At 55.5% G+C, this 18,437-nt stretch overlaps 1 protein-coding gene across 1 annotated transcript in view; it reads left to right on the forward strand.

Annotated features, from left to right (window-relative positions):
* Positions 1 to 14,470: 14,470 nt before the first annotated feature.
* Positions 14,471 to 18,437, forward strand: part of MAP2K3 (mitogen-activated protein kinase kinase 3) — a 29,405-nt gene continuing 25,438 nt past the window's right edge. Inside the window, exon 1 of the mRNA XM_042966325.1 lies at positions 14,471 to 14,700. Within this exon, the coding sequence (XP_042822259.1) occupies positions 14,652 to 14,700 (49 nt within the window). The 5' untranslated portion in view covers positions 14,471 to 14,651. The remainder of the gene's footprint in view (positions 14,701 to 18,437) is intronic.

The following is an 18,437-nucleotide window of genomic DNA, read 5'->3' on the forward strand; positions in this document are numbered from 1 at the left end:
GTTGCACATCACGTTGGGCAGGGGAAGCTGGTCCTCAGGGATTCCTGTCTTCCTTCTGTCCCTAGACAGATTCCTTCTGTCCCTAGAGCAAGAGCACTCACTTTCGAGTCAAGAGGCCAGGCTCTGCCTCCAGCTTTGCTGTGTGACCTGAGGGCTGACCTAACTTCTCTGAGCTATAGTTTGGGGTGAGAAGGCTCCTGGCCTGCTGCCCTGTGAACGGTTAGAGCTGTCATATGTCCCCCTCCCCTGCAGTCCTTGAAATCTCAGAATCCCCAGCTGTTACGCCCACCCAGCCTGCCCCAAAGGGCCATTGGCCGCCTCCTCTAGTCCTTCCCTTTCCCAACTCCAGACCCACCCAGCTGCTATTCCTCCCCACCCCCCAGCCTCATCCTCACTCTCTGTGTGTTGGCTCCTATCAGGGCTTGGACCCATGACGTCACCCTTCTGAGCATTGAGTCTCCCCGCACCTCCCCACCCCCGCCCCCTGCTCTGTGCTGCTCAAAGCTTTTTTTTTTTTTTTTTTTTTTTTTAATTTATGGACTGCCTTTCCTCCTCCTCCCCAAGCTTTTAAGGTGTAGTTGACACCCCATAAAATTAATACATGTAAGTGTAATTTTGATGATTTTTGACAAAAGCGCACAGCTCCGTTACTACCATCACGAGCATCCTGTAGAATATTGTCTTCACTCCCCAATTTTCCTCACGTCCTTTTGCAGCTAATCCTCCCACCCCAAGTCCCTGGCAACCACTGATCTGTTTTGCGTCACTGTAGTTTTACCTTTCCGGATGGCATACAAATGGAATTGTATCCAATGTCACCTTTTGTAGTGTGGCTTCTTTGACTCAGCATAATGCACTTGAGACTCAGCCACGTTGCTGCCTGTATCTGTAGCCCATTCCTTTTTAGTTGCTGCCTAGTATTCCATGGACGGATATGCCATAATTTGTTCTTCCATTCACAAGTTCATGGACAGTTGGGTTTTAATTATAATGCAAAAATATGCTATTGATATTTACATACAAGAGGTGTGTGTGTGTGTGTGTGTGTGTGTGTGTGTGTAAAGAAAGGTTTTCCTTTCTTTTGGAGTGGAATGGCTCGTAGATAGGTGTATATTCAATTTTATAAGAGACTGACAAGCTGTTTTCTAGGGTGGCCATACCATTGTGCATCCCTGCCAGCAAGGTTTCTGCGGATCCTGGTCAACACTTGGAATTGTCAGTGTTTTAAATTTTAGCCATTCGAATGGGTGTGTAGTAGAACGTCATTGTGGTTTTAATTTGCCTTCCCCTAGTGACTAATGACGCTGACCACCTTTCCACGTGTTTATTTGCCATTCGTATATCTTCTTTGGTGAAGTGTCTGTTTGGATCTTTTGCACATTTTTTATTGGGTTGTTTGTTTTCTTACTTTTGAATTGTAAGAATTCTGTGTATATTCTGGGTATGAGCCCTCTATCAGAAATGTGTTTTGCAAATATTTTCTTTTGGGCTTGTTCTGAGGATTAAATAACATCGTAAATGCTCAGTAAGTGGGGGTTTTATCATTACTATTCTTATGACTAATGCTACTTTATTACTCTATTTTGTCCTTGTGGATAGAACAAAACCTCATGCCTCTCGGGTTGGAACTCCCAGTGGCACCAGCCAACGGAAGCTCCCCAGCGCCCCCAAACCCAACACTCAGGTCCCCTCGGGCTGCAACTCCCGGAGGGAGACATAACCTCTACTGGAGCCCAGGCGTCTCTGTGTTGTTTGTTGCTTATAAAATTCACTTATCAAAACCAACCAGCTGGCCTAGGCTGCTTGGCTGGGCTGCTCCTGGGAGGGGAGGGTGGCCCAGAAGAGACCTCAGAGATACCCTCGCCCGCCCTGCCCTGCCCATGACGCAGAGCCACATCCATCCCCGTCTCCCGCCCGCCTCCAAGACTCTGGTGTGCCGGGCACGCTCGGACATGCTCCCTCCTTGGAGCTTCACCACCGCACCCGGTATCTGATTTCATTTGCCAAGGGAGGCCCCTGAGGCTTGGAGAGCCCATGCGGCCGCCCCAAGTCCTGCAGCCCAAGAAGGGTGGCACTGAGACACCACCGCGGGCTCTCTCGCACGGACATCGGCGTGTGCGGGCACTCGTGTTCAGCGTTCACCCAGCTCGTGCACACTGCCAGGCTGGGCCGAGAACACCTGGAGGCAAACGGTGACTGTTTCCTGAGCACCTCGCGGGTGCCGAGCCCTGGGCCTGAGGGAGTTATCTCACTCGGGGGAGTGGCTGTTGGCCCATTTTACAGATGAGGAAACTGAGGCTTGGAGAGACCAAGTGACTCACTCGTCGGAGTGGCAGAGCAGGCTTTGCACGCAGGCACGCTGTCACCTCGGCCTGAGTGCTGGACTGCTGGGCCCCACCGGGCCCACAGCTCCGTCCCTTCCGTGGGGCCCGCCCCAACCTGTGTGGCCAGCTGTTCTGTGCTGCTGGGCACAGTACGTGCGCATCCTCACTGACCAGCATACCGCTGGGCAGTCCCTCATGCCCTCCCCACTTCACCTTGACATGCCCGTCAAGCTTGTTGACTGATATGCTCCGTCTCCAGACCCTCCTCCATGCCGTGATGCTTCTCCGGCTGCCCTCCCCACCCAAGCAGTTTATAAAAATGGCTTTATTCATTAAAATCTTCCTGGCGGGAGCAGGCCGACTCAGACACCCTGCTGGGGCCCCCGGGTGGGGGGTGGGAGGCCACGTGGCAGGCATGATCTGGCTGTGTTAAGACGCAGGTGCCCTTTGCCCCGGCCACCCCCTCTCTGGGACTACCAGCCTCAGATATCCTGGCACGGTGGGAAAAGGTGTTTGCGTGAGGACGTTCGTTGTAAATGGGAAGTATTAGAAGGCACCCAAATGCCAGTCAGCAGGGGGCCTGCTAAGTGCATTATGGGCGACATGCGGTGGATTCTTTGCAGCTGCAAAACGGATAAGGATGCTCTCCATGTGCTGAGATGAAGGGGCACGCAGCACCGAAGGGGGATGTTAAGTCACAAAGAGACGTGCAGGATCCTGAGGAAGGCCCAGATATTGCCTTGTCCGTGCAAGGATGCGGGAACACGGAGTCCCTGGAGGGTGCCCAGGTGGCTGGGGGACAGAGGTGGAGACACGATTCACTCTCACACCTTTGCCCTTTTGGATTTTGAACTGAAATTTCCCCCTCCTCTGGGAAGCCACCTCTCATTCCACGAACTGAGGTGTGTTGAGTAACTTAGGGGTCAGGATAGGCCTCCCCCCTTTTCTAAATCTGGCTGCCCCACCAGTTCTTGGGAAGTGCCTCCCATCCACTCATCGCCTGTCTGTCTTTGGGTCAGACCAGACACCCCTGAGGGAAGTCCTGGCCGAGGTACATCCTTCAGGGGAACCCACATGTCCAGCTCAAGACCCTAGGAGGCCACTGAATTGACCCAGATTCTGAGGTCTCCTCCTGCCCCTGGGCCTCAGGAATGGGCTGATTCTACAGCCAAGCCTCTATTGAGCAGTATGTGCTAAACACATTCTAGTCCTCCCTGACTCTTTAAAATGAGTACCAGTAAAACCTCCTCTTTACAGAGGAGGAAACTGAGGCTCACTGAACAGTTACAAAACCCCAGAACTCGCCTGGGGTCATGCACTGGTGAATGGAGGGACTCTTGGCAGCCTCTTGAGGGAGACCGACCATCCGTGGTTTTTCCACCCTGGGGGTGCCTTTCTCTTGCCCTTGAATGAGACTGGGGACCCAAGATGCATTAGGCCTGGGTTTGTGGGCTCCAATCCAGCATGATGAAGATAAGCACAGGGTTTTCGGGAACCCAGAGGAGGGAGCAGTAATTCCTCCTGGAGCGGCCGAGAAGGCTTGGGGGAGGTGGACTGGCGCTCAGCCGAGAAGGACGAGATGGCTGTCAAACCCTTCAACTCCACATGTTTCCCACCAAGTTCACTATCTTCTCTTCCCACACCTGCTGCCCAGCCCGGTGTTATCTCTGTGATTGGCACCCTTCCCCTGAACCTGTGGGAGGCCCGAAGCCTCATCACTCTGGCCTCCTCCCTTGGCCTCCACCTTCTTCCTGCCAGCCACTGAGGCCTCTGGATCTTTCTCAGATTCTGCCACCATGTCCCTCACTCCTGTCCTATCTGGACTTGTCTCAGCTCCTCACTGGAGAAGGAAGTCCCCACCAGGGGCCCTGCCCTAGGAGTGGCTGACACACTGGGAAGTGTAGTAGGTGGCTCTGTAGATGGTCACCGTCCACAGTAGACTGCAGAAGGGCTGTGGAGGTTTTATAAAAATGGCTGCAAGTTCTCTGACATTCTTCCCATGGTGAGCCAGAGTCTATGTCTCCGGTCCTTAAAACTGGTAGGGCTGTTTTGACCAATGGAATAAGGCAAAGGTGACCCTGTGTGACTTCTCACACTGCATCAGAAAGGGCCACACAACTTCCACGTGGGTCTCCATCTGCCAGGCGGGCAGGAAGCCGTGGCCACAGGAAGAGGCTATGTGTAGGTGCTCCTGTTCAAAGACCAAGCCGGGCCCAGCCCTGGAGTCCTCCTGGCCCGGGTGCCCAACACGGAAGTGAATGGGGCCTCGTGGTGAATCCGGCTGAGGCCACAGATGTGGTGGGTCACACACAGGCCACCCCTGCTGTGCCCTGAGCGTGATAAAATAGTTATTTGACACCACTGAGTTTAGGGGGCATTGGGACTGAGTTTAAGGGGGATGATTTTAGCAGGAAATAGGCAGACGGGGTGGATTTTGTGGCTTTCCCTGTCTCTGACCGTCATTCCTTTCTCAACACATATCTGCTGGGACTTAGGAGGGGCTGGGGGCTGGGGAGGCCATGCCGGCTTAGAACTCGGCTCAGGGTCAAACCCTAGAGGCACTGTTTTTCACTCCTCCGTGAAACAGCGGGGCTGGCTTAGAACCAAGGAACTTTTGCTGTGTCCCCCTTTGCCTCCCACACACTGCTACACACACACAGCCTCTGATACCACTAGATTCTGGAGTTTTGGGACACTAGGTGCTGTCAGGTCCTGTGAGGCTCTCGGTTTGGGTATTGCGGGAAGGCTGCTCGTAAGAGGTGGGATTTGAGCTGTAAAGAACAGGCAGAGTTACAAACAATGATGACATTCTGTTTGTTTACATTAAAATATCAGATAAACATTGGCTTTGGGGACATATTAAACCGTGACATATTGAATATATGTGAAAAATAACACCTGGTTCCTACAGAAATGTTTGACAGAAAAGCATAAATAAGGCAACACATTCCTCTTTGCCCACAAGTTGCCATGGCCGAGCTGTTGGGAATATTTCCTTTTTTATTTTTTTTTTAAAGTTTTCTTATTTATTTTGAGAGAGACAGAGAGAGTGAGTCGGGGAGGGGCAGAGAGAGAGGGAGGGAGAGAATCCCAAGCAGGCTCCACACTGTCAGCGCAGAGCCCAATGCAGGGCTCGAACTCACAAACCATGAGATCATGACCTGAGCCGAGATCAAGAGTCAGATGCTTAACCAACTGTGCCACCCAGGCGCCCTGGGAGTATTTCCTACATTCCTACTGAGCAACGTGAACCAGGCAGCAATTTTTGGCGAACTTTCCCAATGGCTCGAGCAAGGCAGAAAACAGCTGGCAGAAGGGAGAGTTCCTACCACGACAGTGCCCTCACTCCCTGCCTCTGCACAGTGTCTAAGGACAAGGTCACAGCAGCCACCCCTGCAGTGGACCCAGATCTGAGCCATTCACAGAACAACGCTGTGGCTGGGGGAGCACCTCGAGTGTGTGAGACCAAACATCCTTCCTGCCGTTTCTGGGTTCTCCCAGCCCCAAGCACATGCACTAACCTCCAAAGCCGGGGCAGTGGAAATTCATCCCTAGGAGGAGGGCTGAGGAAGCCACTTGTCTAAGCACGCCGGGGGCACGGTGGCCGCCTGCCCACCAGATGTCTGAATCAATCTCCGTCCTTCACTGGGGCCTCCCCCCGGGACAGATTCTTTCCACCAAAGAACGTCTGCAACCCTCCAAAGGACAGTTTTCCCGGGATGGACAACCTGAACACCCTTTCTCCTCTTATACCGGGAGGATGTGCGGTTGCCGGAAACAGAACATTTGGAAGGATGGGATGGCTGGGACTTTGACTCGGAGCGGGGGCAGGCTGGGGGTGGCGGCCAAGGGCATTTTAGGCAGGGGTGCTTCCCCAGCACAGGACTGCAGGCAGCGCCCTGACTCTAGGCCTGGAAGGGCACAGCCGTCCCGAGGAGATCCCTCCTGAGGCCTCTTAGCGTGGGGAGGTGGGAAGCGCTCAGCGCCACGCAGGGTGCTGTCAGGGACAGACCCCGGGCTTGGCTTGGCTTGGCTGGCTGTGCCGCCCCAGTGATCTCCACGGCAGGCCCCTCAGAGCAACCCTGGGCTCTGAGGTCGCGCCCCAGCCGAGACTGAGCCACCACACAGCGGCCTCCCCTGCCCGGGGTCCCCTCTGGTGGGCACGTATGTCCCTTTTTGGCCCGCCCACAGCAGACCCTGGCCCGGGGTCTCCACCGGGCCCCCTCCTCCCAGGCAGAGCCGCCTTCACGGGAGACGCTGGAGACCACCAGACCCTGGTGGCCCAGCCTGCCAAGGGGCCCCGTACCCGGGCACAGGGCATCGGATGGCCTGCCCCGACTCCACGCAGAAAGCAGGCAGCGGTCAGAACGGGGGTCAGCTGGCCCTTCAGCGGGGGCGCGGCTGCAGCACTGGCCCAGCTGCGGAGGAGGGTGTGGGGGTCTTTATCCCCAGGGCTCTGGCGAGGCACTTGTGGCTTTTCCGGGGAGCGTGTGGCTGGCAGGCCTGAGCGTCCCTGAATGACTGATGATCCTCCAAAATGATTCCATTTTGGCCTTCCACGGCCTGGGCCTGCTGACCCCTAACCTCGTGCCCTTCCAGTCCTCTACCCCGCTCCTGCTGCTACTATCCTCTAGACCCACGGGCCTTTTTATTTTTCCTGAAGGTTTCCGTTTAATTTTTATTAAAGCAACACATATGCCTAGGGTTAAAAGTTAAACGGCATTACGAGGCTTGTAGGAAGGACAACAGAAACCCAGGAGCTGCCTGCTCCCGCCCCTGACAAACGGGAAGTGGGGAAGTGAGCGTGGACCGTGTGCCAGGCTCTGCTCTGGGCACTGAGGACACAGCGGCGTCCCGAACAGACCAAGTCCCTTCCGGCCACAGTTGATATTCTGGCGAAACTGCCTCCAACCCCTTTAGCTCTTCCTCATCTCTCCACGACATGCTTATATTGCTATTTCTTTTTCTCTTCAATTTTAGACAGTATCCGATAGCTTCCAAGGATTTCGTTCTTTTACATATGGATCCGTGTACTTCTCCTCCCCCAAGCACCCAATCTCACGTCCTCAAAACTTTTGGATACAACAGTGTGTGGTGTTTACAATGTTGTGACTAAGTCAACATTGTTTCCAGCTGAGCTGCTGTAGCCCATTATGACTACATTTTCTATTTTGTGTTATTTGTGTTGCCAGGAGTTAACAATTGACTGTTTTTCCTTTTTGTGTCAAGGTGGGTGCTCAGGGGGTCCTTTCAAGCTGGAGGCTCATGACCTTTGTCTCTGGGAAGTTGGGAGGCACAACTGCTCCTTTTACAAACTTTTTTTTTGTTTTTGATGTTTATTTTGAGAGAGAGGCAGAGAGGGAGGGTGACGAGTGGGGGAGGGTCAGAGAGAGGGAGAGGGAGAGAGAGAAAGAGAGAGAGAGAGAGGGAGAGAATCCCAAGCAGGCTCCGCTCCATCAGCATAGAGGCCAACGTGGGGCTTGGTCCCACGAACCATGAGATCATGGCCTGAGCCGAAACCAAGAGTCGGACGCTCAACCAACTGAGCCGCTCGGGCGTCCCTCCTTTCACGAACTCTTAACTTAGTTTGTTTCCATTCCCACCTGCCCCTCCACCTCCAGAAGGACCTGGTGCCTCTCAGGCTGAGTGTTTCTAAGAGTCTGTCATGTCCGTGGTCTGGTTTCGGATTGGCCCCCTCCTCTGAAACCCCTGATTTTATTCTCCTCCACTCTCTAAGTTGGTTGCTATTTGTCTATTCATTTTTTAGCTTCAAAAATGTTGTGGATTCCTCTTGTCCCTGTCATTGACTTTCTTATTCTCTTCATCCTTGTGAATTTGTGCCTTAAGGATTTATTTATTTTATTTCATTTTATTTTATTGTCCTTTTAGAGGGGTTTTGGGAGAGAAAAGAGAAAAATATCCCCATTCAGTTCATGATTAACTAGAAGTCCCCTTCACCTTTCTCTGAGCTCCTACTGTGTACCATGGACCATTTTAAATCAGCTCCTACCCTCGGTTTCACATGGCTTTTCTTTATCCCCAAGTCTGAGCTCAGAAGGTACTTCCTCCAGGAAGGCCTCCTTGACCACTCTGTCTAATGGTGCCTCTCTGCCACATCACCCTGCTTTACTTTTTGTTCATAGCCCCACTATTTGAAATTATTTTATGTATTTACTTTCATTAATGTATTGCCTTCCTTCTCAACCTCTCCCAGAGCTATGCTCCATGAAGGCAGGGACCTTGTATATCTTGTTTTTTCCTGTCTCCTCAGTCCTGAACATGGGGTCAGGCCAAAGTAGATGCTCAGTAAATATATGTCAAATGGATGGATGGATTTAAGTTTGGAATCTCCAAGAGGCAAAGTTCAGCATGACTTAAGGAAGAAGATGGTAATGGTCAGAAGTTCCTAGGAACAGAAGACACTTCCAGTGAGGGCATGAGACCCTTGTCATAGGAAGGATGTAAGTCTAGGCTTGGGGATGGCTGAAAGGGCACAGAAGCATTGAAGAGAACAGGTGCGCTAATCTTCAAGGCCTGAGACACGTGGTTGGCTCAAGGTCACTCAGCTCCTTCCTGGGGGAGTTAGGACGCCCTTTAGATTCAAAAGCAGTCTTTGCAGGCGGATATTGGGGTGTTCCCAGGTCATGGAGTTGGCCTGATCTGGATGCAGCTTGCCTCTCTCCTCCTTGGTCAGGCTGGGCAACTTGCTTGTCTCTATGTTTGCACTCCTCCCCCATACCCTGGTGATAAGGACAACTCCGACGTCCTGGATTTTAGATAACAAGCATGAACCTTCTAGTAAAATGCCTGATACACAGTAGGCTGTCCTGATGATCTGGGTAAACGTCTGGTTTCATTCTTCCTGGCACTGAGAATCAGGAAGCTGCTTGAAGCCTTGGGCCTCTGTTTCTTTGTCTGTGAGATGAAGTCTAACCGTGCTGACCTCGCTGGGTCACGTTAAATCTCAGCCTTGGAGTGTGACAGGTGTCCCTCAACACCTGTCCCTGCCTCCTGGGCAGGAAGTGCCACTTTGGAGGACCTGGGGACACACAGGCTCTGGACTGAGGCTCCTGGGTGTCCAGAGCCCCTGAGCACCTTGACATGTTCCTGGGACGTCCCTCCCTGCAGAATACTGGCTTGGACGGACCCAAGTGCTCCGTCAGGAGCAAAGAGCTCGGCATTTTTCCAGAAAGCAGTAGCGAGAGCTTAAGGACAACTGTTTTGCTCAGGAGGAGGATGTTGCAACCCATTTAATGGAAGCTTGGGCAGAAAAGGCAGGGAGACTCTGTCTCCATCTGCCCGTTTCAACAATAGGTCTGCCATTACTAGCTGCTTTAGGCATCTCCCTGAGCCTCGGTTTTCCTTTCTGTTCAATGGAGATGGTGATGCTAGTATGCATCTTGCTGGCGTGTTGTGAGCCTTTCTCCATTCCACAGTCGTTCACTGAGCGCCTGTGTGGCTGGGGACAGTGCAGGGGCCAAAGCAAAGTCGCTGCCCTCACGCGTCTTGCATCATAGTGAGTCCACGAGATGATGTGCTTTGAGGGATTAGCACACAGTAGGTGCTCTAAAAATAGTACCTGCTGTTTTGCTAGCAGAGTCATTGAGCTTGTAGGAGCTCACCTTCTGATACTTGAGAGTGGTGACAATGTAAACAAGGGAGGTGAGCCCCTGCCTTCCCCTCACTATTCTGCTCTGTACACTGTAACTTCAGAGCCTGATCCTGAGTAACAGGCTCCCACCTGCTGCCCTACTCTTCCCGGGGAACTTCCCACGGCCTTGAAGCACCCGCTGGCGCTGTGCTGGGCCTGAAGGACCCAGTCCCAGCTCCCGCTTTGGAGGAGCGCAAGTTCAGTGGAGAGGCAGATGGGGGAGCAGCCACTGGCAGAGCCAGGGTCCTTGATGAGAGGGCTGGGGTGGAGGTGCAGGGGGTGTGTGTCAGGGAAAGCCTCCCCTTTCGATTTCACAACTGGGCCTTGAAGGAGGGTAGGAATGCATCGGGTGGAGAAGGCAGGGCAGGGCCTTCCTGGCCAAGGGAACAGCTTTTGCAAAGAAAGGAGGAAACTTGGGCTGGCAGTGGCTGGAAGGGGGAGATGACTGGGGAAGTTCCCCACTTAGGGAGCCCTGGCAGGTTTGGGACATGGGTCGCCGTGTCTTTTGGAAGGCGCTCTCTGGCTGTGGTGTGGAGGAACTGGGGGCAGGAAGCAAAGCAAGGAGGAGGAAGAGGAGAGAGGGTGGCCGATGCTGCCCAGGGCTCCGTGAAGTGACCGGCAGGCGTCCGGCCACCATGCCAGAAATGGTCACCAGAGGGCGCTGTGTGTCAGCAACCTTGGAGGCCTCCGCTGGTGTCAGGGTGGTGTGGGCACAGCTGTGCCTGTGGGCTGTTTCTGCAGCTGTGTGGCCACTCCACACTCATGGTCACACTTGTGCCCCTTGCTGTGTTCCTGTGTGCATGGGTATTTGGGGGTGTGCGTACTTATACAGGTGTGAAAGGGGGCTTGTGGGGTTTTGCGTAAGAGTGTGTGAGAATGTACAAGAGATCCATATGGGTGAGAACAGGGGCCCCCATCTCCCACTACTCCAGCCACACTGTTATTCCCCTAGAAGCCATCCACCTCAGAGTCTTTGCACCCGCTGTTCCCTCCGCCTGCGTGCCTTTCTCTCGGACATCCTCATGACTCCCCTCTCACCACCTCAGCTCTGTGCTTACACGGCACCTTCCGCTGAGGCTTTTCCGGCCCTCCATCTTTAGAAGTACGGCCCCCACACCCAGACTCACTCCCTGTCTCCCTCCCTCCTCTGTCCCATAGCACTTCTTATCCACTGACAGACTGCAAAGTGACTTAGGCATTTTGCTTGTCTGGCTTGCCCACCAGACCATCACCTTGCCGAGGGCAGGGAGTCGTGTTGTGTCTGTCTGGTTCAATTGTCGTGCCTTCGGTGCTAGGCACGGAGTAAGTGCTCAACAGATTGTTGTTGAATGAATGAATGAGTGAGCTTCCCCAATCCTGGGCTCAGACCATCGTGTCTTTCCAGTCCTCTGCCATTCCAGGTCCCTCCCACCTCTGCTCACACCCACCTCCTAACCCTCTTCCTCCCTGTGTCTCAGTTTCCCTGAGTCTACCGACAGGGGTGTTTGGGACTTTTGTTCTCGGAGTCGGGGTACGAGGCAACCTGTTGTGACCCCATCAAATACCCCTTCTGGTTTCTGGGGCATCGTGGAGTCCTTCAGCCTCACTGTGCTCCTTAGAGGCGGAGGGTGGCCCGCAGATGTTGCGGTGACTAGCCGGGAAGAGAAGAAGAAGCCCTCCCGTGGTGTTTCCGCCGTGGCAGCGACGCAGCTCTGCGCCCCAGTCTGGCCCTCATACGTAGCCCCTTTCCCAGGGAGACTCTTCCTTGCTTCTCTGCCCGACATGCTCCTATGGATTCTTTTTTTAAAAATTTTTAACGTTTTATTTATTTTTGAGACACGGAGAGACAGAGTATGAACAGGGGAGGGTCAGAGAGAGGGAGACACAGAATCTGAAACAGGCTCCAGGCTCTGAGCTGTCAGCACAGAGTCCAACGCAGGGCTCGAACTCACGGACCACGAGATCATGACCTGAGCCCAAGTCGGCCGCTTAACCGACTGAGCCACCCAGGCGCCCCCTATGGATTCTTAAAGGTCCGTCTCAAAGTCACTTCCTCTGAGGAGTCTTCCCTGACCTCACCCAGGCGGTGTCTGGCACCTTCCTGAGACTCTTGCTCGGGCATCTATTTATAGCGCCCCACACGGAGTTTTGTGATTCTTGGGCTGTCAGGCTCCCTGACTAACCGTCGACTCCTCCAACTGAAGGGCCTTGTCTGAGTCATATGGGTGCCTGGGAGGCTGGCACGGGACTGGAGTCACCTCATCGATGTCTGTGGCGTGCTTTTCATCCTCTTTGCTCATTCCTCAGGTACTTATTAGGCACCTACTATGCACCAGGCCCGGGGCTGTGCATCAGGACTGTGGCAGGGGATGAGTGGGCAAGATTCCTGCCCAGGAAGGGCCGATGGTCTAGAGGGAGAGCTGGCTTAAAAACAGAGCAAATAGGAAAGGCATTGGTGGCCCGAGCGCTGTGCAGAGAATAACCGCGGATTTGGGGGCATGACCAGGAAGGCCTTTTAGAGGAGTTCATTTATGCGGAGGCTTGCAGGCTGGAAGGGAGCCACCCCCAGAATCTGGGCGGGGAAAGGTGTCTCAGGCAGAGGAAACAGCGAGGGTGAAGGCCCTACGAGGCAGGACCGGTACTGGCATGTTCGAGGGACAGCACTACGACCCTTGAACCTAGCAAGGAACAGAGAGGACGAGGGGGAGTATGGGAAGCATGGAAGTCCAAGTGGATGGCAGAGGCCTGAACCTAGAAAACCCGCCGGACCAGGCCTGTGGTCCTGGTAGGGAGGTAGCTGCTGCTGGGTGCCCACTTTCCAGATGGATAAGCAGCAGGTTCCGAGATGAAATGACTAGCCCAAGGTCACATGGCCCATTTGGAACAGAGCGCTCCAGACACCCAGGAGTGGTAAGGCTGAGGTGGCTTCCTGGAGGAGGTGGCCCACAGTATATTTCCTGGGCACTTAGGAAGTGTCAGGCTCTAAGCCGGATACTTCCAAGCCTCAGCTCGTGAACTAATTTCAGACAGGCCTCACTGCCCCCATGGGACAGGTAAGTAAACTGAGGCATGGAGCTGTTCCATGACTTCTAGTAAGTGGCAGGGTTGACACTCAAACCCGTACCTGTCTGAGTCCACAGATCATGACTTTCTGTCCACTTCCTGGAAAGGGTGAGTGAGAGACACAGGAAGAGAATAATGATAATTATAACATATCCCCCCCTTTTTTATCTCATCGGGCCCTCTCCATCACTGTGTGGGTGGGGCTCTGCAGGGGTCACCCCTTTCTACAAATGAGCAGACAGAGGTCAGCTCCCTGCTCCAAGCATTTCTAGCAGGTGGTGGAATCTGCTTCCCTCACGTGAGGTCCCTGGCAGGTCACACACTCATGCCTGCCCAGAGGCAAGGGGCTGACCCCTTGACCCTTGCCAAGCGCTTCCTGCCCTCACTAGCCCATGGCTTTCCATCTGAGTCACTTGATCCCAGGGCCAGATTGGTCAGTGGCTCCTAAAATGCCCCTAGACTCCATGTGGCAGGCAGCACAAGCGAGGACTGGTCTGTCTGCATTATACATTATACAGTCTGTACATATAGACTGAGGCCCCAAGAGCAGAGAAGAGAAACACCTTACTCCCTGCCAGGTAGAGAAGAAGGGGCAGTAAAGACATGACCATGAATGTTACATTTACTGACCTCTCGCTAGGTACCACAAAGTTCACCACTGTATCTCCACCCATTTCCCGGTGCCTGAACACATCAGGCCCTCGGTGGATGTTTGCAGAAGCAGGGAATAGATGTGCGCACGCCAGACACCGTGCTTTCAGCGTTTTACAACATTCAGTCAACCAATGATAGTCCACTAAAGCCCGGGTCTCCTTCTGACCAGCGCCAGGAGGCAGGGCTGTTATGGTTGCTTTTTCACACAGGCCAAACCCGAGGCTCAGGGGTTACCTGACTTGCCCAAGGTCACCGCCAAGTAGGCATCTGAACCCAGGTCTCGCCCCGGGGACGCTCTTTTAACCCCTGCACAGCACTTTGCCTTCCCGCTCCCGGGGGCCCCAGCCCCGCCACCCCAGTATAGCTGGGGTTTTTTTCCAGCTTACGCACCCCAGACGGGCCCACAAAGCTCACTGGCAGAGCACGACTGGCCTGGGAGAGCGCGGGGGCGGGGCCTAGAGCCTGACAGGCGCCAGGCGCGCTCTGCGAGTCCCGGGGAGTGGGCGGGGCTTGCGTCTTGACAGGCAGCGGGAGGGACACCGCTCCAGCCTAGGAGGGGACAGAGCCTGAGCGGGCCTGGGTTTCCCGGGCGGGGGGCGGGGCTTGACAGACAGTGGGAGGAGCCCGATTTGGGGCCAGCAGGGGCAAGGCTTGTGCGTGACAGGCAGGGCAACGCCGGCGTTGGATAGGCAGGGGACGGGCCCTGGAGACTGACGGGCCAATCGACGCGCGGGGGCGGGGCCGATGTCGGCGCCGTCCGGCCGGGGCCCCAGCGGCGCTGCCCAGTCTGGCTCCGGCACCGCCCGTCGCGGACGCGTATTTGCCGCCGCCGCCGCCGCCCCCACCGCCGCCGCCGCCGCCGCCTCTGCTCCGCCACCGCGCCCGGGCCCCCTGCCCGCAGCCATGAGCACTCTCCGTCCGCGTAGAGCCCGCCGTCCTCTCGATTAGTTCCTTCCGCTGCCCCTGGACCCGCCTGCACCATGGAGTCGCCCGCCTCCAGTCAGCCCTCCAGCATGCCCCCGACCAAAGGTAGGAGCCCCTGCTAGGGAGCGCGACTTGACCCTTCGCCCCCGCGCCCAATCCGGGCCCGGGCTGCGAACCCCGACCTCCGTCTGTGTGATCCCATTCCATACCGTACAGGACCCACGCAGCACATCGGCCCAGAAGCCGTCCCTATTTGCGTCTCGGTCTCAGCTTAGACCTCACTTGGACCCACAGTTTAGGCCTTGGGACTGCATTCGGGCCCGAACTCAAGCTAGGATCTCCTTCTGATTATTCCGATTACCCCGCTCCAGGTCAGAAACCTCACTCTGACCTCCTCATTTAGGCCTTAACTGCACCCAGAACATGAATTCTCCCAACGTGGGCACCTCAGCTGGATTCAGGGGGATTCACTGTGATCCTGCACCCAGCCGCCTCCCCCCTCCTTCTCCGTCCACTCCCTGGTCCCAGGGCTGTAGCCAGACTGGGATTTAACTGACACCCCAGCAGTGCTGCCCTGCTGGGGAATCACTGTAACCACCCTCACCCCCCTCACCCCCCCCTCCCCCCGCCCCCACCATGTGAGTGCCTTGGCTACACTCCAGCTAAGAACTCTCTCCTCTCCCCTAACTCTCTCCATCCTTGTAGGCCCCACATTGCCCCGTCCCTGGTGGGCTTGCAGCCCTGCAGCCTTGTCCCCCAGGAACCTCTCTTGTCCTCCCAGCCTGCCCTAACACACAGCGCCCTCTCCATCAGCTCTCCTTGTCTTGACTTGCAAGTTTCTCTCTGCACTTGGGGACCTCACTGCTTTTTGCTCCCCTGTGTCTCCAGGATTGATCGATACCAGGCTTGTCCCTGCTGCCTCTGGGTCCCGGGCCAGCTACTACTAGGCCGGCGTGCTGGCCGTGCAGTGGGCTTGCTCTTGTCTTCTCCAAGTAGCTGGCCTTCCTGGAAATTTTTGTGAGGTGGCGGCTGCGGGCGGCAGCAGGATTTGTCATGCGGGGGTGGGGGTGGGGGTGGGAACTTGGAGGGTGAAAGGGGGATTTTTTTTTTTTTTTTTTTTTTTTTTTTTTTGCAGGAAGAGGAAAGGATGTTTTTGGCATGTGGGAGCCTCAGCAGGCTGGGCTGTGTAAGAGTTCCAAACCGGACATAGCTGTAATGAATGGGCTGCCTCCTGACTCTCTAAACCTGCTGCTGCCTCACCCCAGCAGCAGGAGTGTCTGTGGGCCTCAGTTTCCTTATCTGCAAAATGGGAGTAATCACACCTACCTTGTGTGGCGTTCTGGATATGATACGAGGTAGCCAATACTGAAGAGTTTTAAGCAAGCATGGCTGAGGAGACAAGGAACTCAGCATGGTGCCTGGCACATAGTAGGAGCTTAGGGAGGGACAGCTGCTGCACCCCCGGTTTTACCATTTTTCTTGCTGGGAAGGCCTCAGTCTTGCAGTGTCAAGGCCTTGCCTCTGTTTGCAGCTGCAGAGTGAGGTGGAGAAAAGTAACACATGGCACTTAATGGGCCTCTGATCAGAGGTTGTTCCTACCTCTCTTTCTCTGGAGGGGCCCCGGCAGCCGGAGGGCATGTGGGGTCCTGGGGAGGGCACGGGTCCTTCTCTGCCCCTGCTGCCAGCGGCTGTGGTGGCTGTGGGCCAGAGCCCTGCTGGCCCGGTGGGCAGGGTAATTACGTCTTACGTAAGTGGGAGGCCGGATCCCTGACCGTTGCCCAACCGCTGTGAGTAACTCAGGAGGCACTCAAGGGGGGAGGTGGCTGGGGAGGGACTTGGACTGCACAGACCTCGTGGAGCTCGGGAACCGGGAAATCATAAGCTTCTCCGTTCTGGAGACCCAGGAAATTAGACATTTCACTTCTCCAGCTTGGGGTGTGTGCCTGGCTTGGTCGGTGCTGGGGGACCTAGGGCAGGTCCCCCACCTTCTCTGGGCCACAGTGTTTTCATGGGCAGAAGGAAGAGCTCGGAAGCAATGTTTGTCTCTGAATGCCCTTTCAGCTCTTCCAGGGGGGGATGCCTCGTCCAAATAAAAGTTAAAGCTGTAGAATTGTGAAGGTAGAGAGGTCACAGGTGTGAAGGGGAAAGGGACTTTGGAGAGGCACTGCTTGGTCCCCATACGCTGTGCGACTGGAGTCCTGGTGTTGCTCTCTCTGAGCCTCTCTCTGCAGAGAGAGAATTGGGATGAAATTCCATTTTGTGGGTCCGGGTAATAGATGATGGTGGGTGGGTTAGATGGAGGGTCAGGAGCCTCTGCAAGGCTTAGGGACCCCGTCAACCTCTTTGGGGTCTGCGGAAGGATGTGGTGGGGAGCCGCGATACCACCTCACAAAAATCCTGACAGCTACCACTTATCAAGCTTTTTTCCCTGTTCCAGGTACTCTCTCATTTCTTTCTCACAGCCCCATTTATTGAGGCTCAGAGGTGTTCAGTGCCTTGCCTGGGTCATACAGCTGTGACAGGTGGAGCTAGGGTCCTATCTAGGACTGTCTATCTCCAAAGGTCTCCCCAGTCCTCTTTTGTGTTCCATTCTTGTTCTAGATGCTTGAGCTGAGCTGCTGGGTGGCTCCCTCTTCCCGCCCCGCTGCCCCCTGCCAACCGCCATCCCACCGTCCCACTGTCCCAGCTAGTGGCACTCTCCATGATGTCTTTGTCTCATAGGCGTCTCCCCCAGGCCATGCCTGACCCAGGGGAAGGACTGAGCCAGAGGTGATGCCTTTCGTGTACACAGCCCTCTACAGTCGGCACATTTTATATTCACCGCAGTCCGTCCCATTTGACAGATGACAAAACTGGGGTCAGACAAGGGGAGCGGCTGGACTGAGTCCAGAGAGCTGGGATTCTCACCTGGCTGCCCTTCCCGGCCTGGGCACAGGGCCCCCAGCATTGTGCTCTTCTCCACCTTCTCAGAGGAATTTGAACAAAACAGGGCGTGGTTGGCACTTGACCTTAAGGGAGCTTTCCTTTTGACCTTCCTGCCTTGCAGCTGGGGCCCTGCTCCATCCTCTGTGCCACAGGCCTGGGGAGTTTTCCATGAGCCCATGAGACCCCAGGTCCCACAGCCCTGCTGGTCTTCCCCAGTTTCCTCTCGCACATGCCATCTTGGGCTGGGGTCAGAGGCTGAGGGCAGCTGGCACTGGGGCCAGTGGTCAGGGGCACGTTTAGCTGGCGTGGTTTGGGTCTGCTGCTTCAAGCCACGCTTGTCCTCGGGGGTACCACATGTACCCTGTTACTGTCCCCGCTGCACTGTGAGTGCCACCAGTGCGGGCACTTCATATTTGATCTTCCCATGGCTCCCGGCCGCCCAGTGCGGGCACTGAGGCTTCAGGAGCACCGTGTCCCGGTCCTGCCTGCCATGGCCACTGTCCCCCCTCAACCCCCATCCTGTCCCATCCCTGCTGTCGGAAAGACTGGAGGGTGACACCTTGGGGACTTCCCCCACCCCTGGCGTGACGCACAGGAAACTCTCTATCAGCCAGCCCGTGGCTCGGGGCCCGAAAGGAGCAAAGTTCTCAGTTGCCTGTGTGGGGAGAGGGCTGGGGCAGCGGGAGGCTTCCGGTGGGTGAGTCAGCGGGCACTGGGTGCTGACTCACCCGCCGGGCATGCCAGCCCAACTGGCTGCTGCTTAAAGGGGCGATGCCTGCTGGCTGGCGGATGGGTAGGGGGCTGTGAGCCCCGACCTCTCAGGTCAACGTCTAGCCCTGAGATGGGCATCAGAGGTGGCCCCCTTCCTGGACCTCAGACTGGGCCGGGACCCTTGGGCAGGCCCTCCTGGACCCACT

Source organism: Panthera tigris, chromosome E1 (genome assembly GCF_018350195.1).
Source record: "Panthera tigris isolate Pti1 chromosome E1, P.tigris_Pti1_mat1.1, whole genome shotgun sequence".
In the NCBI taxonomy this organism is placed as follows: domain Eukaryota; kingdom Metazoa; phylum Chordata; class Mammalia; order Carnivora; family Felidae; genus Panthera; species Panthera tigris.